At 44.9% G+C, this 27,679-nt stretch overlaps 1 protein-coding gene across 6 annotated transcripts in view; it reads left to right on the top strand.

Moving 5' to 3' along the window:
- Nucleotides 1-27,679, top strand: part of capn15 (calpain 15) — a 449,339-nt gene that overhangs the window by 400,210 nt on the left and 21,450 nt on the right. For all 6 annotated transcript variants that reach the window (XM_072481441.1, XM_072481442.1, XM_072481443.1 and 3 more), the window contains 3 exons: nt 8,995-9,203; nt 10,260-10,443; nt 20,288-20,511. In XM_072481441.1, coding sequence (XP_072337542.1) covers nt 8,995-9,203; nt 10,260-10,443; nt 20,288-20,511 — 617 coding nt within the window. The remainder of the gene's footprint in view (nt 1-8,994; nt 9,204-10,259; nt 10,444-20,287; nt 20,512-27,679) is intronic.

Below are 27,679 nucleotides of genomic sequence, written 5' to 3'. Positions count from 1 at the left end.
CAGCTGATGATCCTTGTCTGGCCCACATACGCGCAGAGACGGCGACTGACCCTCTGCTGCAGCGAGTGATGCGCCACATGACGGAAGGGTGGCTAAAAGGGCAGTGCCCCCAGTTTTACAATGTGCGAGATGATCTCACCAATATAGACGGGGTCCTTATGAAATCGCATAGGATCGTCATTCCACACAGTGTGCGCCAGATGATTCTTCGTCAACTACACGAAGGCCACTTGGGTGTCGAAAAATGCAGACGAAGGGCCCGGGCGGCGGTATATTGGCCGGGTATTAATGAAGACATAGCCAACATGGTGCTCAACTGCACAACCTGTCAGAGGTTTCAGCCGGCGCAACCTCCGGAAACACTTCTACCACACGAGATGGTGACGTCCCCCTGGGCGAAGGTGGGTGTTGACCTATTTCACGCGCTCGGCAGAGATTACATTGTTATTATAGACTACTTCTCAAACTACCCGGAAGTCATGCCTCTCCATGATCTGACGTCGTCCGCAGTCATTGGGGCCTGCAAGGAAACGTTTGCTCGCCATGGCATTCCAAGGACTGTCATGTCAGACAATGGACCTTGTTTTGCCAGCCGTGAATGGTCGTCCTTTGCCGCAGCATATGGTTTCACTCATGTGACATCCAGCCCTCTGCATCCACAATCGAACGGGAAGGCTGAAAAGGGTGTCCACATCGCAAAGCGGCTCCTGTGCAAGGCGGCTGATGCCGGATCGGACTTTAACCTTGCCTTGCTGGCCTATCGATCGGCCCCGTTATCCACGGGCCTCTCGCCAGCGCAGCTACTAATGGGTCGCTCCCTCAGGACGACGGTACCTTCCGTCCTGGCACCGACAACAGACCATGAGGCGGTTCTTCGGGACATGCAACTGCAGCGTGATCGCCAGAAAGGTCGGTACGACACACGAGCGACGGACCTGCCCCCCCTGTCCTCCGGAGACAAAGTACGCGTCCATCAACCGTATGGTGGCTGGTCAGCACCGGCCGAAGTCCTCCGACAAGTGGCTCCCCGCTCGTTCCTGGTTCGCATGCCGGATGGTTCCGTGCGTCGCCGCAATCGGCGCGCCCTTCGCCGACTTCCACGTTCACAGCCACACAACACGCCAGATCCTCAACAGGCTTCCGAGGATGACTTTGTGGAGCTGCCGCACATCACGCCCTTTCCATCGCCACCCATGGCCATGCCTGCACAGCAGCCGGTGGTTCTTGATCCACCCTTAAGGCGGTCAACCCGAATTCGTCGCAAACCCATTAGAATGGACTTATAATACAGTTCATATGTTTAATAAGTTGGACAATTTTACATGATAACCTGTTGTTGTTTATCGTTCCAGATGTCGTCTGACTGGACAACTGTTCAAAATTTTTTTTCTTCTTCTCTCGTTCGCATTTCTGTTATGTTATGGTACAACTGGATTCATGTGACGCACTCGACATCGCCCCATGTACATAGTTCCGTCATAGACACATGCTGCACACGACACACACACACTCTTAGATGCACTCACGTCACGATCATATTTATTACCACGTAGGCACATATCTTTGTAAAAAGGGGGGATGTCATGATATTCAAACACACACATCATGATGGACACACTAACAGGCAAATCAGAGTACACAACACCACAACCAATCACAGACAAGAACACCAACCACATAAAAAGCACGAGCACGACACCTGGAGGTCAGTAGGTCTGGGGAGAAGGAAGCATGAAAGAGCTGTTGAAACACCACAAGCAGGGAGCCCCCCACGTGCAGAGTGCAAAGACCAAGTTGTAAATAGCAAGTTTAAATAAACAAGTGTTGTACCATATGCAACTGTGTTGGCTCTTCTGTGTGTTAGAACACCCAACACCACAGGTAGGATGCTCTTTCAGCGGGTCGGTGCAGACTCGATGGGCTGAATGGCCTCTTTCTGCATTGTAGGAATTCTACGATTCTATGAATTGTGAATCAATCTGCTGTCCGTGCCTTCTGTCTATTCATCTCAATAAGTCGTCTCGTTGCGATTTCTTATACAAGACAGACAGCACCCTCTGTTGGACTAGACTCAGTACTCTTCATCAAAATACACTCCGTTCTAACCGACAACAGAACAGCAGCTTTTTGACAAAAAAAAGAGAAATTTGCCACCAATTATAGGGTGTAGAATTTCTCAGTGGAGTGAACCGAAACCACTGCTACTTATTAAACTCAGAGCTCCTTTGCTGAGGAAGGTGATGCTTGAATAAGGCTTTTTTATTAATGCAGTCAATTTTTGCAGGATTCAAGAACTCAATCGGAATAGGGACAGAGTTTGCTTGGCACCTCCTCACTCGATGTGCTGAGTGCACCAGAAGTTGATACCATGGGTGTTTGGATCAGGACTTTGGGCTCAGGAGTTTTATTCAACATGGAACAATATGTGATAAGAGTTTGGACGAGGATTGTCCTTTGTGTGGGCTGATTTATTGGAGTTGGATGTACTGTCAGAGCCCCAGAGGCGGTTCATGTGATGAAGAGTCCCATTATCAGAAAGTATGTTAATTTGCTCTGACTTTGCAGGAAGTAAAACATTCTGAAATTGGTCTGAAGAGGATTCAGTCCTCTTCTTGTTAGCTGTAAAGAAATTTATGTAAATTATCAAAGTGCAGCTGGGAAAATATGTTAAACAAAATCTTATCACGCCAGTGCAGTCTTTATCATAATTGACTGTTCTACAGAACCAAATCCCTGGCACATTCACTCAAGGTGTGACTGATTCTTCATTGAGAAATCCTCCTGCACCTTAATTACACAAATATCCTTCAATCCTTTGTGATAGAATCTGCTTAACGCTACTCAACAGTGTACATTATGTTTTGTAATGAATTGTTTCTCAGCTCAGGCCCATTATAACTTCCCGTAATTACTCTTGGTCTTTACAGACATTGATGTGAGTGATTTAACAAAATGCCAGCAATAATTAAATGTGTAATCCCATGGCCAGTAGAAAGTGAGTGTAAATGTAATACTTGTGTTGAGGTTCTGAGGTAAACTCTGCTATAAATTTGTGGGGGTGAGATCCACGTAGATACTAGGAGAATGTGCAAACACCAAATGGACAGTGATCCCAGGTCAGGTCGAACCGGGTCCTCGGTGCCATGAGGCAGCCGTGCTAACCACTGTGCCACTCTCTAAATTTATGATGCTTGATTAAAATGCATCTAACCTCTATGAAGTTGATTATAATAAAATCTGATGCATATTTGTTCACATCTTTACAGCTTGCAGCCTGTATATGTGACTTGTGTACAGTGCGTGCATTGAACCCTTATTGTTGGAGTGATTTCCTCCAATCCTGTCCTGAAGATGCTGACTCCATGCTGGAGTGCAGGATCAAGCGCATCAGCAGGCCTCTGGTATCTGAGCCGAGTGACCTTTATTCCAGTGCATTCCCAACCTTGAGTGCTCGCTGTTTGACTGTTTGGGTATCATGGCCAAGTGTGACATTCTGGGGCTCTCTTCCCCTGAAAAGGGAAGGCTGGGGAGGCAGCTGGTAGTGAAAGGATTTGATAGGATAGATGTAAATAAAATGTTTATTCTTGTAAGGAATTCCAAAACAAGAGTACCATAAATCTATAACAAAAATGTCATTTTTGTCTGTCCACACGACTGTTTGGTATGTTAATGTGTTGGGAGAACCTGGAGCACGTGGAGGATCGGAACGAATGAGGCACGTATTGTATTAATTTGGGTGTCCAGAGAGCCGTTAAATTCAGATGTCGCAAAACAACCATGTGATTATACTGTACTTTCATTTGATTGAAATAATTTTATTATCTTTTTGTGGCTGAATGAACTCTCGCAGCTGTCAGGCTGGAGGACTCAAACCGAGCTGCCCAATCACTGCCAAAGCCCCCACAGGGGAAAGACCACAGCCCGCTGAATGTAACTCTTCCATCTAATTTTCCCCTCTCCCTACCCCCTTTCCTCCCATTCCACCCCTCCCCCACCACTGCAGATTGGAGACATTTCAATTTCTTCCTCTTGAATGTAGACCACAGAGGCCCTGTGGCTCAAAGTCAGGTGCCATTGGGCCAGAGGCTCTTGGTTAATGTCTCACTCCAGGACATGTTGGCCACGAAAGAGTGTTCATGATGCAGCAAGCCAGGTTGATAATCAACCTATTAATCCTTCCAACATGTCCATTTCAGACAGTAAGAGGAAAGATTCCTATTCAACTCTGCCTGTTGCAGAGTGGTGCCCTCAAACTGTAATCACTTGAGACAGATGCCTGCAGACCCTTGCAGATGATAGCAAAATACGGACTGATGGAATGTCCTTCTAAGAGTCGAGAAAGTAGCACTGGACTGCTGCGCTGAGGGACCGGATTCGAATCCCGGCCCTGAGTCACTGTCCGTGTGGAGTTTGCACATTCTCCCCGTGCCTGCGTGGGTTTCGCCCCCACAACCCAAAGATGTGCAGGTTAGGTGGACTGGCCACGCCAAATTGCCCCTTAATTGGAAAAAAAATGTAATTGGGTACTCAATTTATGGGGGGGAAAAGAGTTCAGAAAGTATAAGGAGCCGGACTCTGAGCTGTGTCTGTCCACATGCTCTCTGACACCAAATCTCACCCACCTCTCAAAAAGGTTTGCGAGACAATGTGAGAGGGTGGCATTGGAGTGAAGGCATGGCAGAGGGATTGGGAAGATGATGTGGGGTTTGAGGGGGGGGGGGAACGCGATGGGCAAGAGATAGGGATTATATGAAAGGAATGGGATGGTTATGCAAGGGAGTGATTGTGTAAGAAAGATGGAATGATATGTGATGTGGATGTAAAGCAGCACTGTTGTAATAAAGATATTAATTTTGGCACAAATATTTTGAATCTCTATCAGATATCATTTCAGTGGAATTCAGTCAGAAGCATTCAATGGCACGCTGGAAAACTAGGCTGCATTATGGGGTATAAAGTGTAATGTTGCGGTTGTTCTAGGAGATTGGATGGTTGGGGATGGACAAGCTATTCAACTGAAGATATAAATGAGACCCTAGACTAATTTCTTTTTTTAAAATAAATTTAGAGTACCCAATTCATTTTTTTCCAATTAAGGGGCAATTTAGCGTGGCCAATCCACCTACCCTGCACATCTTTGGGTTGTGGGGGGGAAACCCACGCAACATGGGGAGAATGTGCAAACTCCACACAGCCAGTGACCCAGAGCCGGGATTGAACCTGGGACCTCGGCGCTGTGGAGCAGCTGTGTTAACCACTGCACCACCGTGCTGCCCTACCTGACTAATTTCTGGCAAAATCAGAGTGAATTCTCTCTCTTCCTGATAATCAGACCCTCCATGGTATTGCCATAATGGGTATCACTTGGTGCAGCATATTCAATGAGGAGATGGAAAAAACATTGAGAAGTTGTGGTCCATATAAGAGGACCAAGGCGAAAGATTAAAAGAACAGGCCTCCGAGATGGTAATCTCTGGATTATTCGCAGTGCCACATCTCAGTGAGTACAGAAACAGGTAGTTCAAGTGAATGTATGGCAATGCAACTGATGCAGGAAGGAGGGCTCCAGATTCCTGGGGTATTGAGACCAAGAGGGTCCTGTACAAACCAGATGCGTTACGCCTCAGAAGATTTGGGACAATGTCTTTGAGGGAAGATTGACTAGTGCTAGGATGATTCCAGTCTTGGGTGACTATTTGTGTGGAGTTTGCATGCTCTCCCTATGTCTGCATGGGTTTCCTCCGGTGCTCCGGTTTCCTCCCACAGTCCAAAGATGTGCAGGTTAGGTGGATTGGCCATGCTAAATTTTCTCCTTCGTGTCCAAAGATGTGCAGGTTAGGTGGATTGGCCATGCTAAATTTTCTCCTTCGTGTCCAAAGATGTGCAGATTAGGTGGGGTCATGGGGATAGGGCGGATGAGTGGGTCTAGATATGGTGGAACACCAGAGGGTGAGTGCAGACTTCTGGACCGAATGGCCTCCTTCTGCTCTGTAGGGATTCTATGGATTCTAAACGCCAAGACAGATCAGTAGGCAGGAGAGACGAGTTGCACAGAAAACTAGGAGGGATAAACAGCAAAAGAATGAATAGTAGGTTAATGAGATCAGTGTATGTCAAAGAAGGTGAAGAATCCTAAAAAATGCAAAGGAAAACTTTCTTGCTCTGTATATTTTTAGCCCAGCGAGGAATAACGCAGTGGCTAAATCTAGTTCTGTACATTGTGTAGGGTAAATGTTGCATTGAGAAAACATATTTCTTTTATTTGTTCAAGGGATGTGAGCATTGCTGAGAGGTAGTAGTGAGCCATCTTCTTGAACCACTACAGATTAGGGGAGGCAGTTGCATAGTCGTATTGTCTCTGGACTAATAGTTCAGATACCCAGGGTACCCGGGTTTGAATCCCACCAGGGCAGATGGCGGAATTTGATTTCAATAAAAATCTGGAATTAGAAGTCTAATTATAACCATGAAACCTTTGTCGATTGTCGTAAACCCATCTGGTTCTCTAATGTCCTATAGGGAAGGACATCTTTGCCTGGTCTGGCCTACATGTACCTCCACACCCACAGCATTGTGGTTGACTCTTAAATGCCCTCCGGGGTAGGGTGGCGCAGTGGTAACACTGCTGCCTATGGCGCTGAGGACCTGGGTTCAATCCCAGCCCCGGGTCACTGTTAGCGTGGGGTGGCGAGCGCAGTCCCAGCAAATCAGCCGGCTGGACCATCATATGTGGCGTGAAGCCCGTGGGACCTTGTTAGTGGACCAATTACTGTTTTATAGCTGTGCTGGCCTTGCCGGAACGAGCGTTGGGAAGCTTGGGGCAGTTTCTGCTCGCTACCACAAATCTCTTGGTTAAATCGCGCACACGGACTTTCAAAGTGCACTTTATAATGTACCTCATAACATATTTAGTAGAAGCATGTTAAAGGTATGGTGGTAACCTGTTTATGAAATTGGCTCAGAGGATAGATGGCAGAGAATTTGTGTTGAATAAAGGTAGCCCTGTGATATTCACCTTCCAGAATGGGTAATGGACAGTCATCAAAGACTATCTCTCCCTTCTGGCATTATGGTGTGTCCATGTCTTATCTAATGTTGCTCTATCATGCTCCTGCCTTTATGCTTGCTCTGTTTCACTGGTAAAACGGTTTTACTTAATTTTTGTAGTAGTGCAAATAAACTTAGAAGTATAAAGTAGGGACATAGTTTGGGATTAATATTAGATGTATAAATGGGGAAGTTTCTTCCACATAATGGGTTATTCGAAGACGGAGTGCATTACTACAAGGGGCTACTGAAGTAACCAGTAACAACATTTAACAGGGTTTAAAGATAAACCTGCAGGAGACAGTGGCTAGGAATGAACAGGCTGTGCGATTGAGTGGGTTTGTTCCCCAAAATTGTGGAGACTGAACCCCAGGTCCGCGAGGAGTAAACCCTGACGTCCATGGGGACCGTACCACAACCCATTCTTATGCTCAGGAGTGAGAGGAGGAAATTTTGTGACGCTTGTATTTTCTTAAACTGCTTTTTTTGCTGAGGTCACCCTTCACTCAGCACTGTACATCCTACACCACACAGTCACCAGCCAAAACTGCACCCAGACCTCTGCCAGTACTACTGTGTGGCTGATGGTAGAACTCAACAATCCTCTGTCCTCTCACCCAAGTAACACAGCAAACCTGCTCCGCGGTTATTTGGGTCTTGGAACCTGATTCTGTGGACCTGATTTTAACTCTGAGTGAATGAGTTTCAAGTGAGTGAAAATATTGCTTTACTTCCTGGTGTACTTTACTGCTTCCTACTGGAGTAATATCAGAGCTGTCCCATTGATCAGTAATTCACAGATTAAATTCATAAGGTTTGATATGTTTAGGGTTCATTATTTTAATTTGTTTTTAATCTACATTTTAACTTCTGGTAAATCCTTCAACTTTTTTTGAGACTAACTCTTTTTCTTATGATGCTTATTCTTTTCCATTCCTTGTCACTCTCTGATCACAGATCTCTCTTTTTGCTCTTTGATCCACAGATCCTTCTTATCGTTCTCTGATCCATCTGTGTACAAGATTAGCAAATCAATGAGTTCTAAAATGTTTTTACAATTGAATGTTAAGTGGTATGCCAAATATGTTCTGCTTTGCTTTATACTTGACAAGAACCTTGATGTTGATAGTTGATCGTGTGCAACACATCAGAAAGCAAAATTTGATTTTAAAAAAATAATAAAGTGCAAGAATAAGATAATTCTCAATCTGATCTCCCTCTGGGAACCTTGGGAACTCCATCTGGTTCCTCTGCAGGGGCTAGTTTAGCACACTGGGCTAAACAGCTGGCTTTTAAAGCACACCAAGGCAGGCCAGCAGCACGGTTCAATTCCCGTACCAGCCTCCCCGAACAGGCTCCGGAATGTGGCGACTAGGGGCAGCACGGTAGCATTGTGGATAGCACAATTGCTTCACCGCTCCAGGGTCCCTGTTTCGACTCCGGCTTGGGTCACTGTCTGTGCGGAGTCTGCACATCCTCCCCGTGTGTGCGTGGGTTTCCTCCGGGTGCTCCGGTTTCCTCCCACAGTCCAAAGATGTGCAGGTTAGGTGGATTGACCATGCTAAATTGCCCTTAGTGTCCAAAATTGCCCATAGTGTTGGGTGGGGTTGCTGGGTTATGAGGATAGGGTGGAGGAGCGGACTTTGGGAAGGGTGCTCTTTCCAAGAGCCGGTGCAGACTCGATGGGCGAATGGCCTCCTTCTGCACTGTAAATTCTATGAATCTATTTTCACAGTAACTTCATTGAAGCCTACTTGTGACAATAAGCGATTTTCATTTCATTTCATTTCATGGTGGCCAGGTTCACTGTCTGATGAGCTTGTGGGCAATATCCTTATACTATGAAAAATACTCTGCTGCTGGGGGATTTATATGTAGAACGATATTTTGTGCCGTGTATCTTTTATCCAGCTTCCTAAAATAAGTTACATTTTCTCTCTCTTTCAGAACAATGTGAATTTTGTGGATGACAGCTTTCCCCCTGGCCCACAATCTGTCGGTTTCCCTGAGGGTGACAGTGTACAGCAGAGGGTGAAGCAGTGGCTGCGGCCTCATGAAATCAGCTGCAACAGTTTCAAAGATCGGAATATCAAATGGTCCATCTTCAGAACCCCGCGTCCATCTGACATCTCCCAGGGGCTGCTGGGGAATTGCTGGTATGTGCCACGGTGCAAGTTCTGGATACAGAGTAGGTTAGGGTAGAATCTCACAGCTTCTGCAGTATTTCCATGCATGCTGTTTGAGAGATTGGTACTTGCAGTATTCCTTCGGAACCTGCTCTGCAGCACAAACATCAATGGTAATTGGCAATATTTTTAATTACTTTTCTGCAATGCAGTCACCACAGGCAGATGTCAGTGTTTCCTGCCCAGCCCAGATCATACTAAGTTTTGATCTGTCTCCTGTGGCCCTGTGCTGCTCACACCACTGATTCCCAGCACTGTGTTGGTGGGAATTGGGAGGCAAAAGAAACTTTCCCAATTCTAGTGTTCAACTTTGCCTTCCTTTTTGTCGCATAGTAGCACAGGAGAGTCTGAATAATGGGAATACTGCAGCAAGCAAAGCCTTTGCCTTGTTCTGTTGCTGCTATGAAGCAAGCGCTGTACAATATCTGGCAAATTAATCCACTTTTTTTCCAATTAAGAGGTGATTTAGCGTGGCCAATCCACCTACCCTGCACATCTTTGGGTTGTGTGGGTGAGACCCACGCAGACACGGGGAGAATGTGCAAACTCCACGGACAGTGACCCGGGTCCCGGGATCGAACCCGGGTCCTCGGCGCTGTGAGGCCGCAGTGCTAATCACTGCATCACCATGCTGCCCTGTGGCAAATTAATCTACATCCGAGCTATCTCCCCACCACACTGAAGAAAATTTGCTACTATTTTCAAAATCAATTCAAATAGTTTTATCGAGTAAAAGAGGGAGGGAGGATTGGCACATTCATTTTGAAAATAAAAACTGCAAATGCTGGGGATTTGAGGTCAAGTCGGCCTCTGTAAAGTGGGAGGTTTTAGATAGGAGCCTTCTTTAGAGCCTTTATTCTGTTTTTAACCAGTCACTTTCTTTCTAACGCTGCCTGACCTGAATGTGCTTTTATTTAATTTACCTCAGTTTTATGGGTCATCACTTTGCGTTTGTCCTGCCATTGAGATAAATTGTTGCCGTTTAGTTTTCTGGCCCTCTTGGTGACCTCTTACACTCTGTGCCAGGTTTCTGAGTGCACTTGCTGTGCTTGCTGAGCGGCCTGAGTTGGTGGAGAGGGTCATGATCACCCGAACTATCTGCCACGAAGGAGCCTACCAGGTACGGCTGTGCAAGGATGGGACGTGGATAACCGTGCTGGTGGATGATATGTTACCGTGTGATGAGTATGGCTATCTTCTCTTTTCTCAGGTAAGAGGGTTTTATGCTTCAATCTTAATCAACAATACGTGACCCTGTCTAGGTTTAATTGTAAACATAGAATCAACCAGGCCTGCCTGGCAGGAACATGAAACACATCCAGCTCAATGGGTTTGAAGTATAGGTCAGCCATGATGTATTGGAAGGAAAGCAGAACAGATTGGAGGGGCTGAATGGTCTCCTCCCGTTCCTGTGTCATATCCCTCTTACCACAATTTTGTTCCTTGCCAGTGTCTTACCTGAGTGTCAACTATTTGGTTGGTTTCCAGCTCAAAATTAAGTCTGTTTAGTTTAGAAATTGTATACTAACATTTTATATATTTCTTATTTTGGTCCTGTAATCAACTAGGTTCATTGTGCCGAATGAATTCCATTTACCTCACCAGTAGAATTAAATAACAAATGATAAATCTTCAGATAACTATTGATTCTCAGTGGAACCAAGTTAGCCTATTTTGCACAGTATGTAAATACTTCAGTCAGTAAAGTACATTAAAGTTGGATTAATTAACAATGGTAACAGTGACGACTGACGGTGGTGTGTGACATGATGACACATGGTGTTGATGGTGGCAATTGACGGTTGTGTATGATGGAACAATGACAATGTTGTGTGATGGTGGCAATTTATGGTGTTTGACAGGGACAATAATAATGGTGCGTGATGGTGGTGTGGCACTTTTTCAGTCAGAACAGAAACCACATTTTTCACAAATAGACTTTTCATCATGACTGTCGTCTCCAATATACACTGATACCTGGGCTCCCAGATTTAGTTTCTCTGCCTTAGGTACAATTTGTTGGGTTGTTTGCTGACTCAGGATCACTTGTTTGTGCTGATACGTGACAGGTAACATGTACACCCAATAGATGCCAAACAATGACCATCCTCACCATGGGAACGGTAAACCACCTCCTCTGACCTTCAATGACACCATTATTGTTGAAAGAAAATTACAGCGGATGTTGGAATCTGGAACAGAAACAGAAAATACTGGACAATCTAAGCAGGTCTAACATCATCTGTGGAGAGAGAAGGGAGCTGACATTTTGAGTCTGGATGACTCTTTGTCAAAACCTTTAATGTTGGATGTTGTTGGTTCTCTTGGTATTGACAACAGGGGAGCAATCATTGACCAAAAGCTTAACTGGAGCAGACATATCACATATACGACTCCAAGAACAGAATGAAGGCTGGGCGGTCTGTGACAATATGGAAACATAGAAAATAGGACCAGGATGAGCTTGTTTGGCCATTCGAACCTGCTCCTCCATTCGTTATGATCCTGATCCTGCCTTCACCCCCATATCCTTTGATCCCCTTCGCCACAATGCTATATCTAACTGCTTCTTGAAAACATTCAATGTTTTGGACTCAACTACTTTCTGTGGCAGCAAATTCCATAGGCCAACCACTCTCTGGTGAAGACATTTCTCCTCATCTCTGTACTAAACGGTCTACACTGTATCCTCCAACCCCGTATCCTCAGACTATAACCCCTGGTTCTGGACACCCCACCAATGGGAATATCCTTCTTGCATCTACTCTGTCTAGTCCTGTTAAAATATTATAGCATTCTTTGAGATCCCTCCTCATTCCTCATTCTTCTGAACTTCTGCAAATACAATCCTAACCGACTCAATCACTCCTCCTACATCAGTCTTGCCATCCCAGGAATCAGTCTGGTAAAGCTTTTTGCACTCCCTCGAGAGCAAGAACATTGGGCGGGATTCTCTCAGCCCGGGGCCGGGCTGGAGAATCCCCGCGACCGGCGCGAATCATGCCATGCCGCCCCGATGCCGGCACGCGATTCTCCGCAGAGTAGCACCAGCGTGGTTGGCGCGGCACAGGTCGGGGGGCCGCTTTACGCGGCCCCCCCGCCGATTCTCGGCCCGGGATGGGCCGAGCAGCCGGCGTGAAAAACCTGAGTCCCGCCGGTGCCATCCACACCTGCTCTCAGCCGTCATGGAATGGTTGGGGGCGGTGGGCCGGCCTCTCTGGCTGGGGACCTCCTTTCTTCCGCGCCGGCCCCTGTAGCCCTGCGCATGTTGCGTCGGGGCCGGCACGTTGAGGGGAGCCACTGCGCATGCACGCGTTGGCGCCGGTGCCACTGCGCATGCGCGGATCCCGAGGTGCCCAGTTGACGCCAGGATCAGCAGCTGGAGCAGCGTGTACTGCTCCAGTGTCATGCTGGCCCCCTGTAGGGGCCAGAATTGCTAATCTTGAGGCTGTGTTGACGCCGTCAAGAAGCGCAACGGCTTTTCCGACGCATCCACACTTAGCCTCGGGTTCATAGAATCCCACCCATCCTTCCTCAGATGAGGAGACCGAAACTACACACTATTCCAGGTGTGGTCTCACCAAGGCCTGTATAATTGCAGTAAGACATCCCTGTTCCCGCTCTCAAATTCTCTCCTATCAGGGCCAGGATACCATTTGCCTTCTTTTTTTTTAATAAACATTTTATTGAGGTATTTATGGTTTTATGACAACAACAGAATGTACATGAAAATATAAACATAGTGCAAAAGCCGTCTTCCTCCCTTACAGGTCCCACCTTTACTAACCCCCTACTCTAAACTAAGCTAAACCCCAACCCACGCCCCCCCCCCCCCCGCCCCCCCCTTCTGCTGACGATTAATTTTCCCCAAAGAAGTCGACGATCGGCTGCCACCTCCGGGCAAACCCTAACATTGACCCTCTCAAGGCAAACTTGATTTTCGCCAAACTGAGAAAGCTAGCCATGTCAGTTAGCCAGGTCGTCACCTTCGGGGGCTTTGGGTCCCTCCAAGCTAATAGTATCCGTCTCCGAGCTACCAGGGAAGCAAAGGCTAGAACGTCTGCCTCTTTCTCCTCCTGGATTCCCGGGTCTCCCGACACTCCGAAAATCGCCACCTCTGGACTCGGTGCCACCCTTGTTTTCAACACTTTGGACGTGACATCCGCAAACCCCTGCCAGAATCCCCTAAGCTTCGGGCATGCCCAGAACATATGGACATGGTTCGCTGACCCTCCCGCAGACCTTGCGCACCTATCTTCTACCCCAAAGAACCTGCTTATCCGGGCCACTGTCATGTGAGCCCGGTGAACGACCTTGAACTGTATCAGGCTGAACCTGGCGCATTATGTGGACGCGTTGACTCTACTCAACGCGTCCGCCCAGAGACCTTCCTCTATCTCTCCTCCTAACTCCTCTTCCCACTTGCATTTTACTCCTCGGTCTGCGTCTCCTCTGACCCCGTAAGTTCTTTATAAATGTCAGAAACCCTCCCTTCTCCCACCCACCCTCTGGAAACTACCCTGTCTTGTATCCCCTTTGGCGGCAGGAGCGGGAAGGTTGAGACCTCCCTGCGTAGGAGGTCCCGCGCCTGCAGGTACCTAAACTCATTTGCTCTCGTCAATCCAAATTTCTACTCCAGCTCCCTCAGGCTAGAAAAGCTCCCCTTTATAAACATATCTCCCATCCTCTCAATCCCTGCTCTCTGCCATCTCCGGAACCCTCCATCCAGCCTTCCCCGGGCAAACCAGTGATTATTACAGATTGGGGACCAGACCAATGCTCCCTCCGCTCCCACATGTCTTCTCCATTGCCCCCAGACTCTCAGGGCCGCCACCACCACTGGGCTGGTGGAGTACTGTGCCGGTGGGAACGGTAGAGGCGCCGTTACCAATGCCCCCAAACTAGTGCCCTTGCATGATGCCGCCTCCACCCTCTCCCACACCGACCCTCCCTCCACCACCCACTTCCTAATCATGGCTATATTCCCCGCCCACTAATAATGACTAAAGTTCGGGAGTGCCAGCCCGCCCTCCCCACGGCTCCTCTCCAGCATCCCCTTTTTAACTCATGGGGTCTTACCCGCCCATACAAAGCCAGTGATCACCTTATTGACCCGTTTAAAGAAAGACCGCGGAATAAAGATGGGAAGACACCGAAACACAAACAGGAATCTCGGGAGGACCATCATTTTCATTGTCTGCACCCTCCCAGCTAGTGACAACGGGAGCATGTCCCGCCTTCGGAAATCGTCTTTCATTTGGTCTACTAATCGGGCCAAATTTAACCTTGTGTAGCCATTCCCATTCCCGCGCCACCCTGAATGCCTAGGTACCGAAAGCTTCTTAAATATTGGGGCTACATTAGCTACTCTCCAATCTGTAGAAACTGTTCCAGAGTCTATAGAGTCTTGGAAGATGACCACCAATGCATCCACCATTCCTTGGGCCACTCTATACTCTCAGATGTAGATTATCAGACCCTGTGAAATTATCAGCCTTCAATCTCATCAGTTTCCCCAACACCATTTCTCTATTAATACTGATCTCCTCCAGCTCCTCCCTCTCACCAAACCCTGCATTCCCCAACATTTCTTGTATCTTATTTGTGACCTCCTTTGTGAAGACAGAACCAAAGTATGTGCTCAGTTAGTCAGCCATTTCTTTGTTCCCCATTATAAATTCCCCTATTTCTGATGTTAGGGACCTACATTTGTTTTCATCAATCTTTTTCTCTTCACAATACCTATAGAAACATTTACAATCAGTTTTTATGTTCCCCGCAAGCTTATTTTCGTACTCTATTTTCCCCTTCTTAATCAATCCATTGGTCTTCATTTGCTGAATTCTAAACTGCTCCCAAACCTCAGGTGGGTTGTTTGTTTTTTTTGGCCAATTTGTATGCCTCTTCCTTGGATCTAATACTATCTCTATTTCCCTTGCAATCTATGGTTTGGCCACCTTTCCTGTTTTACTTTTGCACCATACAGGAATAAACAATTGTTGCGGCTCACCAAAGCACTCCTTGAATGTTTGCCATTGCATTTCCACCGTCATCCCTTTAAGTAGCATTTCGCAACTTTCATAGCCAACTTTCACCTTATATCATCGTAGTTTCCTTTACTAAGATTCAGGACCCTAGTCTCACTCATCTTGATGAAAAGTTCCATCATGTTATGGTCGTTCATCCCCTCGGGGTCTCACACAATTAGATTGCCAATGATTCCTTTTTCAATACACAATACCCACTCTAGGATGGCCTTTTCTCTAGTTGGTTCCTGAACATATTAGTCCAGAAAACCATCCCGTATACACTCCAGGAATTCCTCCTCTATGGTATTATAAATAATTTGATTTGCTCAATCTATATGCAGATTAAAATTCCCCCAATTACAGATGTTCCTTTATTGTACAAGTGAAACTTCCTGTTTAATGCCATTCATAACATCGCCACTACAGTTTGGGGGTCTATACACAACCCCTACCAATGTTTTTTGCCCCTTGCTGTTTCTCAGCTCTACCCATACACATTCCACATTGTTGGAGCTAATATCCTTCCCCACTATTAACGTCAATTTCCTCCTTGACCAGCAACGCAACACCACTGCCTTTTCCTTGTTGCCTGTCCTTCCTAAATATTGAATACCACTGAATTATCAGTTCCCATCTCCGGTCACCCTGCCGCCATGTTTCCGTAATCCCGACTATATCATACTTGTTTACATCTCTTGGCAATTAATTCATCCACTTTATTATGAATATGTCTGCGTTAAGACACAAAGACTTTAGGCTTGTCTTTTTAATATTACTTGTCCCATTCCCTCTATTTTTCACTGTAGCCTTTTTTGAATCTGGCCCTTGCTTTCTCTGTCTATCACTTTTATTATTCCCCTTTCTGTCTTTTTTTGTCCTGGATTTTCCTCCTCTGTCTCCTTGCATAGAATCCCATCCCCCTGCCATTTTAGTTTAACCTTAACCCTTCCCACCCCTTCTAGCAAAAACTCGCCCGAGGACATCAGTCCCGGTTCTGCCCAGGTGTATCCCGTCCAGCTTGTACTGGTCCCATCTCTCCCAGAACTGCTCCCAATGCCCCAGGAATCTGAAACCCTCTTCCACACACCATCTCTTCAGCCACGTGTTCATCCAATATATCGTGCTATTTCTACTCTGACTAGTAGGTGGCACTGGTAGCAACCCTGAGATCACTATCTTTGAGGTCCGACTTCTTAACTTTCTTCCTAACTCGCTATATTCTGCTTTTAAAGCTTCATCCCTTTTTTAATCTGTCTTTTGTACCAATGTGTACCACGACCACTGGCTGTTCACTCTCCTCCTTCAGAATATCCTGTAACCGCTCCGAGACATCCTTGACCTGAGCACCAAGGAGGCAACATATCATTCCCAGAGTCTTGTTTACAGCCACAGAAACACCTATCTCTTCCCCTTACAATTGAATGCCCTATAATTATTACACTCCCACACTTTTTACTCCTCCAACTGAACCAGCAGAACCAACTGTCGTGCAACAAATTTGGATGTTACTGCTTTCCCCTGAGAGGTAATTCCCCTGAACAGTATCCAAAGCAGTATATCTGTTTTGCTGGGGAATGGCCACAGGAGATTCCTGCACTTGCTGTGCCTGGTGGTCACCCATTCCCTTCCCACTGTGGAGTCTGTACCAGCGGTGTGACCACCTCTCTATACATGCTATCCACAATACTCTCCACCTCACGGATGCTCCACAGTGTCCCCAGTCACCGCTCCAGCTCCGAAACCTGGGTTTCCCGGAGCTGCTGCTGGAGATACTTCCTTCACACAGGCTGGCCCCGGACACTGGAAATGTTTGCGGCTTCCCACATGGAGCACGAGGAGCAAACCACAGCTTTGAACTCTCCTGCCATTTTATTTTCCCCAATTAAGGAGCAATTTAGTGTGGCCAATCCACCTACCCTGCACATCTTTGGATTGTGAGGGTGAGACCTACGTAGACATAGGGAGAATGTGCAAACTCAACACAGACAGTGACCCAGGGCCGGGATCGAATCCGAGTCCTCGGCGGCGTGGGGTAGCAGTGCTAACCACTGCACCACAGTGCTGCCCCTTGAACTCTCCTGCAATGACTTACCCTTTTAAATTAAATCTTTGGAAGGTGCTTGATGTCAGATTATATCCAATTCTCTCGGGCCCTTCTCTCCTGGTCCTTGTTACTACCGAATATAGCCCTTACAAACTATAAACCACAAAGGACCTCTCAAACTACATGTGATGAATGTAGAAAATACTGACCCGACCTTGCCAACTACTTGCCAGTCAGCTTACTGCAGCAGGGAAAGACCGTTCTCTGAAGATTTAAAAGTTAGAAAGCAAGGAGAAAAAGCACCTCTTTACACCCTGCACCGAATTCCCACTTGACTCCAAATTCCCGATACTCACATTCACTCTGGATAAATACCCATCCCCTCCATCATAGGTGCACATAGCTGCCAGATATAGGATCCACTGAATGCAATGACTCAACTCACCAAGATCACTTAAACAGCAGCACCTCCTTCCCCTTGCGATCTCTACAGCAGAGAAGGAAAAAGAGCTACACTTTCAAGATCCATTCCAGATCATGCACCACCCTGACTCGGACGTGTATTGCTGTTTCTTTATCCTTGCCGGACAAAAATCTTTGAATTGGTTTTCTAACGGCACTGTGGCAGCATCTTCTCCAGCAGGGTCTGCAGCAGTTCAAAGATGAGGTCAATTCACTTTCTCTGAGCAAGTAGGAATGTACAATCAATGTGGCCTCGGCACTGTCACCCACATCCTGAGAACAAATTTTAAAATTCTCAAGCTTTTTGTAGTGAAGGTGATAGGCAGCTCCACAGTTCGGTGCTGTGAAAGGAGAAAATTGCATCCGTTGAAATAAAAAGCATGAGTCAGATAGTTGATTGTGTAGTTTGGTGCTATAAGATGCTTGTGGAAGGTTTTGGATTCTTACTTGGCAAAAATTTCCATTGTGTAAACCCTTTTTTGTTTTGCATTGTGAATTGTTGATGAAGTAAAATGCCACTGCCCAGAGAGCAATTTTTTTTTAATGCACCTTCATCCAGTCATCTTAGACCTTAGTTATAAAGTGAAGTGCCACTAATCTAGTCTTAAATCACAATTCTGAGATCTAAGTTATGTCTCCAATCGTTTATGTACTGAGTGTTTCATGCAGTGGGAAAGCTGCCATCTTCAAAGTGCTCGGGTAATTCCACCTTACTGTCCAGAGTTGCTAAAATGTAATTCTAAAGTAGACCTTAAATACATTTCTTGGCTAGAATATTCTATTTTTCCTCTTGGTGACTTCCAGGCTCAGCTAGTCCTCATAATCAGTTAGAAATTAAAATCATTTTTAAAAATTGTATGTAGCAAATTGCTGGAGCCCTTGAATAATGATTTCCTGGAGCATGTAATAGCATAAAGGGGAACATCATAAGCTGTAAGATGAAGTTAGTGCGATACAAGTGACACGTGGTAGACTCAGTGGTGGAATCTAGCTGGTTTGCACACATTAATCCGCATTAGTACTGCTAAACGTCCACGGCTATTTCAACCCAAAACGGTGTAAGTTACGGGAACATTGGATGTACAGTGTAACAAGCAAGGATACATACAGGCTGCTTTTTACCCACTAACAGTGGCAGTTTTGGGATTAATAATTTAAAAACCTTAAATTTTACAAACAACAATCATAATGATCTATATTCCACTCTCCATAACAATAAAGCATTCAAAGAACAAAGAAAAGTACAGCACAGGAACAGGCCCTTCGGCCCTCCAAGCCTGTGCCGACCATGCTGTCCGTCTAAACTAAAATCTTCTACACTTCCTGGGTCTGTATCCCTCATCATCATGACAGTTGGTCCTTGTCCCTCATTTCTCATTTCCATCCTTCTCGATATTTTCCTCCATTTTCTTTGTTCCTGAATTTTTGAAGCAAGGCAGGCTGATGTTATTTCACTTCTTTATTCAGTGACCAGAATTTTCTGGCTGTTCCCGCCGGTGAGATCTTCTGGTCCCGCCGATGGTGCACCCCCATCGTGGGTTTAAAGATGGCGAGGGCTGCATTCAAAGGGAAGGCCTGTTGACAACAGCGGGACCAGAAGATCCCACCACCTCCTTTCACAACGAGTTGGGTGGAAAATCCCACCGATTGCCTGTTTTATGATAATCACAATTCTGAAGCTTGGTTGTCGACTTTGATATGACTGGAATTTTGTGTTATCTGAGCTTGACTCATCACGACTTGGGCTAATCCTCTCAATCAGCGCAATCAGTGGGGAAAATATCTGAGGAATGAAGGTGCCTTTTTTTTTAAATTTAGAGTACCCAATTTTTTTTTTCCAATTAAGGGGCAATTTAGTGTGGCCAATCCACCTAACCTGCACATCTTTTGGTTGTGGGGGTGAAACCCACGCAGACATGGGGAGAATGTTGAAGGTGCCTTCTCATCAAATCGAAAGTATGTGAGGAGCACACTCTTTGTTTTTGAGATTGTCTGGTGCTCTCCAGTTTGCAGGCTGTGTTGATCATCAGAATGATGTGCCACTATGGTAACAACCTAAACTCACCTGTACTATTCAGCAGTATTATGTTCTACGTTCCTTTCTCCATTGCCACAGTAAAATGTCCTCCTTAAACTCTGGATCACATTTATGGAGCTCAATGTAGCTCATTGTGGCAAATTAAACACATTAGAAAGCAGAGTTTAAACTTTTGGAACCAAAGGCTGCTGTATTTTGCAAGTGCTTGGCAGTCATGCCTTCAGCTGTCTAAACCATGGAATTCCTTCCTTAAATCTCTCTCACTCTCTTTTCCTTTGAGACATTCCTCAAAACCTGTCTCTTTTACTTTTGGTCGTCTGATTTAATGTAATTTTATGTGGGCTGGCATCAATTCTTATTAACATTCTTGTGAAGTTTTGCTACATTAAAGGTGCTGTATAAATACAAGTTGTTGTTGTTTGCAAATGCTTAGGCATCTGTCCATGTAGTGTACCTGACCATGTTCTTCTGTTGTGAACAGGCCCAGAGGAAACAGCTGTGGGTTGCACTGATCGAGAAAGCTCTAGCTAAGTTGCATGGCTCCTACTTTGCCCTGCAGGCTGGCCGGGCTATTGAAGGACTAGCCACTCTGACAGGTGCCCCTTGTGAGAGCCTGATGCTCCAAGTTAGTTCGACGAACCCACGTGAAGAGCCCATTGATACAGATCTCATTTGGGCCAAAATGCTGAGCTCAAAGGAAGCCGGGTAAGAGAGATTTACACTGGTTGTTTTTGAATGTTAATGTGCATTTTTCCAATTAGTAATCTTCAATTCCACACTCTATTTTTCATACAGTACAGCTCAGCCATTCGCACAGGATACCTTCCTGTGAAACCTTGCAAACAGTGAAATCACGAATGGCAAACATACTTTACAATGGGAATCAATTAGGCAGGGTCCAGAGGGAATCAATTAGAGAGGGTCCAGCTATCCTAAAATCTGATGTGTATAGAGGATCAATGGCAATAAAATCCATGTTTTTCATAAATTTAAAGAGAAATTTACTGGAGAAATTGTTTTTTACGAATCTGTCTTGATGAGTGCAAGATTAAAAGCTTCAAAGCCTGTCTCTTTTTTCAGTAATACATTGTATATGGTGTAATTAATCAGCCGAGAAATACATTATTAAATAAAAGTAGACGTTTAAAGGCATCGACCATCTCAAAGTTTTGAATCTACAGCAGCAGAAATGTGATGTATATTAAAACTGATTATCACTTAGTAATCAGTGCTGTAAACTTATGTATGAAAACACCGTTATATACTGCTGGCTTATCAATGCCAACTAAAGTTTTGTTTTAATACACTGAATTGAATAGTATATATATATATATATATATATATATGGTCATTTGCTGAGACTATCATGTCGCTGCACTTTCCAGAATTGGAGCAGTCACAGAATAGTATGATAAAGCACAGAAGAAGAAGGCAATTATACCCATCATGTGTCTCTTTGATAGAGCTATCCAATTAGCCCTATTCCCTGCACTTTCCCAAAGAGTGGCCTCTCCATCTCTGTTTGCAAAATGGGTTTCCTAGTTCTTCAAACAGTAGTTTCATGAGCTACCAGTCCTACCAACAGGACAAATCCAGATCAGCATTGATGTCTTTCTGTCCTGAAGTCAGTTTTTAAAAAAAAGAGTTTTACATTTTTGCAAACAACGCAACAAAATAATACATTGCAGTAAGCAAGGGAAAAAACAGCTTAACAGACATGGATACAGAGGGGAACAGGAGAACAACAGTGTAACTGGCTCGATACAATCGTTAAACGTAACTGGATGCCTCTATAAGCCTCAACTAGACCAAGGGAGAAACAGGATAAAGCCAAGAAAACATGGTACAATGGTGCACACCTTCCCACGACGCATCTACTCACAATTACCACGAGAGTTCAGGATAATTTTTCCACACCATGTTCGAGTGCACACCAATATACATCTCCCTCAACTCTAGCTGCACCCAAGGCATCAATGACACACCACAAACTCCCCTCCTCAGATACCAACCCCGTCTGCACCCATGCAGGAACCAACCACAGATTCTTCATACTCAACTTACAAAAGAAAAGAAAATACACAAAAACCTAGTTCTAAAGGGGAGTTGCACATATACCACACATCACAACTTAACCTCAGGCTCAGTACAGAACCAACATCATTACATTCATTTGTACAGAGAGGATCGACAACAACCTGTTCAGATTATGATCAAGCCTCAGGCCACCCAAGAAAATCAGAGAGGAAAGACAACTAGAGCTACCAGAAGTAAACTTACAGGATAACAAAGAGTCAGGGGCCAATCCTGGGTTCCATATTTCCCTGGTACATGCCGACCACCCATCAATGAGGAAGAGAACAAGCTGCTCAATCAACCAAGAAAGCGTCCCATCCCCCAGGGGAGGCAACAGAATGTCAAAACAAAATACAGGACTCCGCTCAAACCCCAGTGCACCAAAGAATCAATACACAGACTCTCAGGACATCCCTAATAGACATCTTCGAGAAGGGACATCTCAAGCTCCAGGGGGCAACAAGATATCAGCGACAGCAAGGAACCTGGCCTAGCCCAGCACCTCCCGACACAACAGCCCAAGGACCTCCAATACAGCCCAGCTGGACCGACACATCTCCAACCACATGCAGGTCAGTGCACCGCCCCCATTTATGGTGAAAAGAAAAACGAAAGTTATGCCAGCCCTAGCTGGGTAGACTCCATCACTGAAGAGAAGAAGAATCATCGAGACACCCAACTATTGGTTTCCTCGGTACATGCAGGGGAACCTCCCCTGAACCACCGGACCAGACTGGACAAGGATTAGTAACAACACCCTGCTCACCCGGATGAAGAGAGGAGTGGAAAAAAGGAGAGAGAAAAACGTAACAAAAGAATGCCCGGACTGACCTAAAGATGTCTGCCATCACCCGCACTGTCTGACGTCACAGGAAAGATGCCAAGAACAAGCTCTCTCTTTGATAGACCCAGCAAGGATTAACCAAACCCATCACATCTTCAATCTCAGTGAGGTCTTAACTAACCCTATCATCCAATTCCACCCCCACCATCCACCATCATCCCACCCGGCTCCACTCGTTTTCATTTTGAATGAGGGGTTGGTTTAGCACAGAGCTAAATCGCTGGCTTTGAAAGCAGACCAGCAGCACGGTTCAATTCCCATACCAGCCTCCCCGAACAGGCGCCGGAATGTGGCGGCTAGGGGCTTTTCACAGTAACTTCATTTGAAGCCTACTTGTGACAATAAGCGATTTTCATTTCATTTTCAATAGGTGACAAATGGTACTCCTCCCATAACCACAAAGATCAGAACACATAACGTGCACAGACCACGTTTCACATAATCAACTCAATACGATCGGTAAGGAATAGGATAACAGACAACACTCGCACTAGTGCTCACATCTCACATGCCCTTGCAGGAGAAAAGACAATAAATAATCAACAACATAATCATAAGGGTGTAACGTCTAGGATTATAGAAGAATTGCAGGACAATGATACCATCTATGTTACTCGAGAAGGTCGATGCCATTACAGAATCAACAAACATCTATCAGGATCTTTTGAGGATCACAACGAACGAAACAACTTCACTTCCACCATGCCGTTGCTCCAGTGCCCGAGCAACTATTGGAGGGGGGGGAGGGGGCAGGGCACACACCCCTCGCATTGAGGATAGGATAATATCGAGCCAGTGGCTGGGGGCCCCAACTGACCCAGACGTTGAAGATTGGATGTTCTGTGCGCTGTCGAACCTGATGAACCCAGCCTCCATATCTAGATTACTAAAGCATAGCAACCAATCTTCAAACTCAAATCATGAACTCACCTCCCACTTCTTGACGGGGACTGTGGACACACCTTGTCCAGCCCCTACCTCCCGAGCCCGTCAGGATAAACAACACATCATGCAGCAGGGTCTCAAAGGGGGTCCTTACCAGGGAAAGTGTTCTTCTGTATGCAAGGACTCTAATGCACCTCCACCATTCTCCCAAGGATGCCTCGCAGATATTTAAAGTGAACACTAAAGAGCTGCACCAAAGAGCTGAGATCTTCAGAACAACATTCTCAATGATGGTGTCATGTGAGAGTACCTTTAAGAAATGGGTGTTTATAAATGGGTGTGTAGAGTGGGAGTACCTTTAAGAAATGGGTGTTTATTATTGCAGTGATGTCAGAGAGTGGGAGGAGCTGGGCTGCCTGTCAGCTTTTTACTTTCGTTGTTGGCTGTTTGCTGCAGGGTGTGTTTTAGTTTCGTGTTCAGTGTTGGAGCTGAAGCCAGACACAGCAGCTGGACTGCTGTTCTCTCTGCCATGAAAAGAATATCTCTTGATCATTGGTGAATTCAGAATTATAAATGTTTTCAGTAGTGACTTTAACCTGATGTGCTTCTGATAAAGGTTTTGTTTTTAAGTCCTATGAATATTAAAAGGAAAGCTTAAAGGATTACTTAGTGTTGTAGTCTTTGGTGGTTGTATTTGAATTAATGGTTGCTAAGATGTTCACTATGTTTTAAAAAGGTTAACTTGAGTTCATAGAATAAACATTGTTTTGCTTTAAAAAATACTTATCCATTTCTGCTGTACCACACCTGTAGAGTGGGCCGTGTGCTCCCCATACCACAATCTATTAAAAGTTGTGGGTCAGGTGAACTCCATGATACACTTTGGGGTTCTCTAAACCCTGGCCCATAACAAATTGGGGGCTCGTCTGGGGTAAAAGTCTATCTATTGAATTGGCTTTGTGAACTTAAAGACAGTGAGGGGTGAGCATATTGTGGGTGTTTTTCAGGTGTGGTATTTCAGTTTAAGTAGGGAGTGTATTGTGGACAATGGCTCTTTCAGAGGCTCTGAAGTTTTTGGGGGTGGAGACGGTCACATGCAGTACCTTGCGGACAGAGACTAAAAGCAGACTGTTAGATTTGGCAAAAACATTGCAGTTAACATTACCTGACAAAATGCGAAAAGATGAGGTAATTATGGCGGTGGCTAAGCATTTAAAGTTGCCTGAGATACAGTTTGACTCATTGGAAATGGCAAAAATTCAGTTACAACTTAAACAAATGGAACATGAGAAAGAATTAAAGCAGCTTGAATACGAAAGAGATAGAGAGGAAAAAGAAAGAGAGAGAGAGGAAAAAGAAAGAGAGAGAGAGGAAAAAGAAAGAGAGAGAGAGGAAAAAGAAAAGGAGAGAAAAGAAAGAATAGCCCTAGCAGAACAAAAAGAAAGAGAAAGGGAGATACAGATCAGGGAAAAAGATAATGAGAGAGTTTGAACTTCAGAAAATGGCCATGAAACATGACAGTCAGTTAAAATTGGCAGACGTAAAGGGAAACGTACAGTTGGATGATAGTGATGAGGATAGTGAGAAAGAGCGTCAAAGTTGAAGGCTTGGTGGGAATCTATTTAAATATGTCTAAGCATTGCCAAGGTTTGACAAGAAGGAGGTAGAAGCCTTTTTCATTTCATTTGAGAAGGTGGCTAAACAAATGAAATGGCCACAGGACATGTGGGTATTACTGATTCAAACAAAGCTGATAGGTAGGGCTCGTCAAGTGTTTGCATCATTACCGGATGAGGTATCTGGGACGTATGAGGAGGTGAAAAAATCCATCTTAGGTGCATATGAACTGGTGCCTGAAGCCTACAGACAAAGGTTTAAAAATTTAAGGAAAGAATTCGGTCAAACATACATGGGGTTTGAAAGGCTCAGAGTAATTTTGAAAGGTGGATAAGGGCTTTGAAAATAGACCACCAAACGTATGAAGCTCTCAGGGAAATTATACTTTTGGAGGAGTTTAAAAATTCAGTTCCTGATGTAGTGAGAACTCATGTGGAAGAGCAGTGGGTTAAAACTGCGAGGTTAGCAGCAGAAATGGCAAATGATTATGAATTAGCTCATAAATCAAAGCTTGGTTTCCGACATCAGTTTCAGCCTGTGAGGGATAGAAACTGGGGACATGAGAAATACTCAAGTGGTAAAGGTAAAGGTGATCTGATGGGAGATAATCAGGAGAGTGTACCTCAGATTAAAAAAGAAATCCAGGAGGGTGGAAGAGACATGAAAATTTTCAAATGTTTTAACTGTAATAAACTAGGCCATGTAAAATCACAGTGTTGGTAGTTGAAGAAAAGCACTGGGAAGCCTGATGTGGTAAAACAGGATAAGACAGTAGGGTTTGTTAAAGTGATAAAGGAAAGCCCAAGTGAAACGAAGGAGGTGCAAAAGATTGTACAGCCTGATCAAGAGGTGATTGATAAGAAGGTGCAAGATCTCTTTAAAGAATTTACTTGTGTGGGTAAAGTTTACTCATGTGTATCAGGAGGAGCAGGTGAAGAAGTCACAATTTTAAGAGATATGGGAGCTAGTCAATCTTTAATGGTAAGCGATGAGGAGTTATGTAGTTTGGGAAGAATGTTGCCAGAATTCAGGGTGAGAGGAGTAGTGTTCCATTATATAAGGTAAGGTTGGAAAGTCCAGTGAAGAGTGGTGAAGTGGTAGTAGGAGTAACAGAGAAACTATCTTGTCCAGGAATACAGTTTATCTTGGGTAATGATATATTGGGAGTGATGCCTACTGTGGTTGACAAGCCAGTGGAAAATCCGACAACTGAAGGGTTGAAGGACGAATATCCTGGGATTCTTCCGGATTGTGCAGTAACAAGGTCGCAAAGTCACAGGTTAAGATGAGGAGAAATCAAAGAGTGAAGATGAAGTGGGAGTGCAATTATCAAAAACGATTTTTGATCAGATGGTTGAAAAAGAACAAGAACAGGTGGAGGATGAGGCGGATATTTTTAGTTCAGGAAAATTGGTGGAGTTACAACAGAAAGATGTAGAAATAAAACAGATGTATCAGAAAGCATATATGGAAGAGGAATCTGAGTGAATACCAGAGTGTTATTACCGTAAAAGTGATGTCTTGATGAGAAAATGGAGACCTTTACATATACAGGCGGATGAAAAGTGGGCAGAGGTTCATTGCCGGTAGGGTATAGAAAGGAGGTGTTGTGAGTTGCACATGAAGTACCAGTGGGAGGTCATTTGGGAATAAGGAAAACGCAAGCTAAAATCCAGAAACATTTTTATTGGCCTGAGCTACATAAAGATGTAGCTAAGTTTTGTTAATCATGTCACACATGTCAAGTGATAGAGAAACTTCAAGCAGTGATAAAACCAGTGCCCTTAATACCCATTCCAGCATTTGAGGAACCTTTTACAAGGGTCCTAATTGATTGCGTAGGACCGCTTCCTAAAACAAAAAGTGGGAATCGATATCTTTTGACAATAATGGATGTGTTTACTAGGTTTCCAGAGGCCATTCCAGTACGTAATATTACAGCTACAAAGATTGTGGAGGAGTTACTTAAATTCTTTACTAGATATGGACTACCCACAGAAATATAGTCAGATCAAGGATCAAATTTTACCTCAAGGTTATTCAAAGAAGTTATGGATAGCTTGGGAATAAAATAATTTAAATCAACTACGTGCCATCCAGAATTGCAGGGAGCGTTAGAAAGGTGGCATCAGACATTAAAGACAATGTTAAGGGCTTATTGTCAAGATTATCCAGAGGATTGGGATAAAGGAATTCCATTCTTACTCTCTGCAATTAGGGATGCACCTAATGAATCAACCAAATTCAGTCCTTTTGAACAAATTTTTGGTCATGAGGTAAGAGGACCATTTAAATTGATTAAGCAAAGATTGGTGAGTGAGAAATCGGAAATTACATTTTTGGATTACGTGTCAAATTTTAGGGAACGATTAAATAGACCAGGTGAATTGGCTAGACAGCATTTAAAAGGTGCACAAAATGTGATGAAACGGGTAGAGGACAAGAAATCCA

This window comes from Scyliorhinus torazame, chromosome 17, assembly GCF_047496885.1.
Source record: "Scyliorhinus torazame isolate Kashiwa2021f chromosome 17, sScyTor2.1, whole genome shotgun sequence".
NCBI lineage: Eukaryota > Metazoa > Chordata > Chondrichthyes > Carcharhiniformes > Scyliorhinidae > Scyliorhinus > Scyliorhinus torazame.
This window is presented reverse-complemented; position numbering and strand designations above follow the sequence as displayed.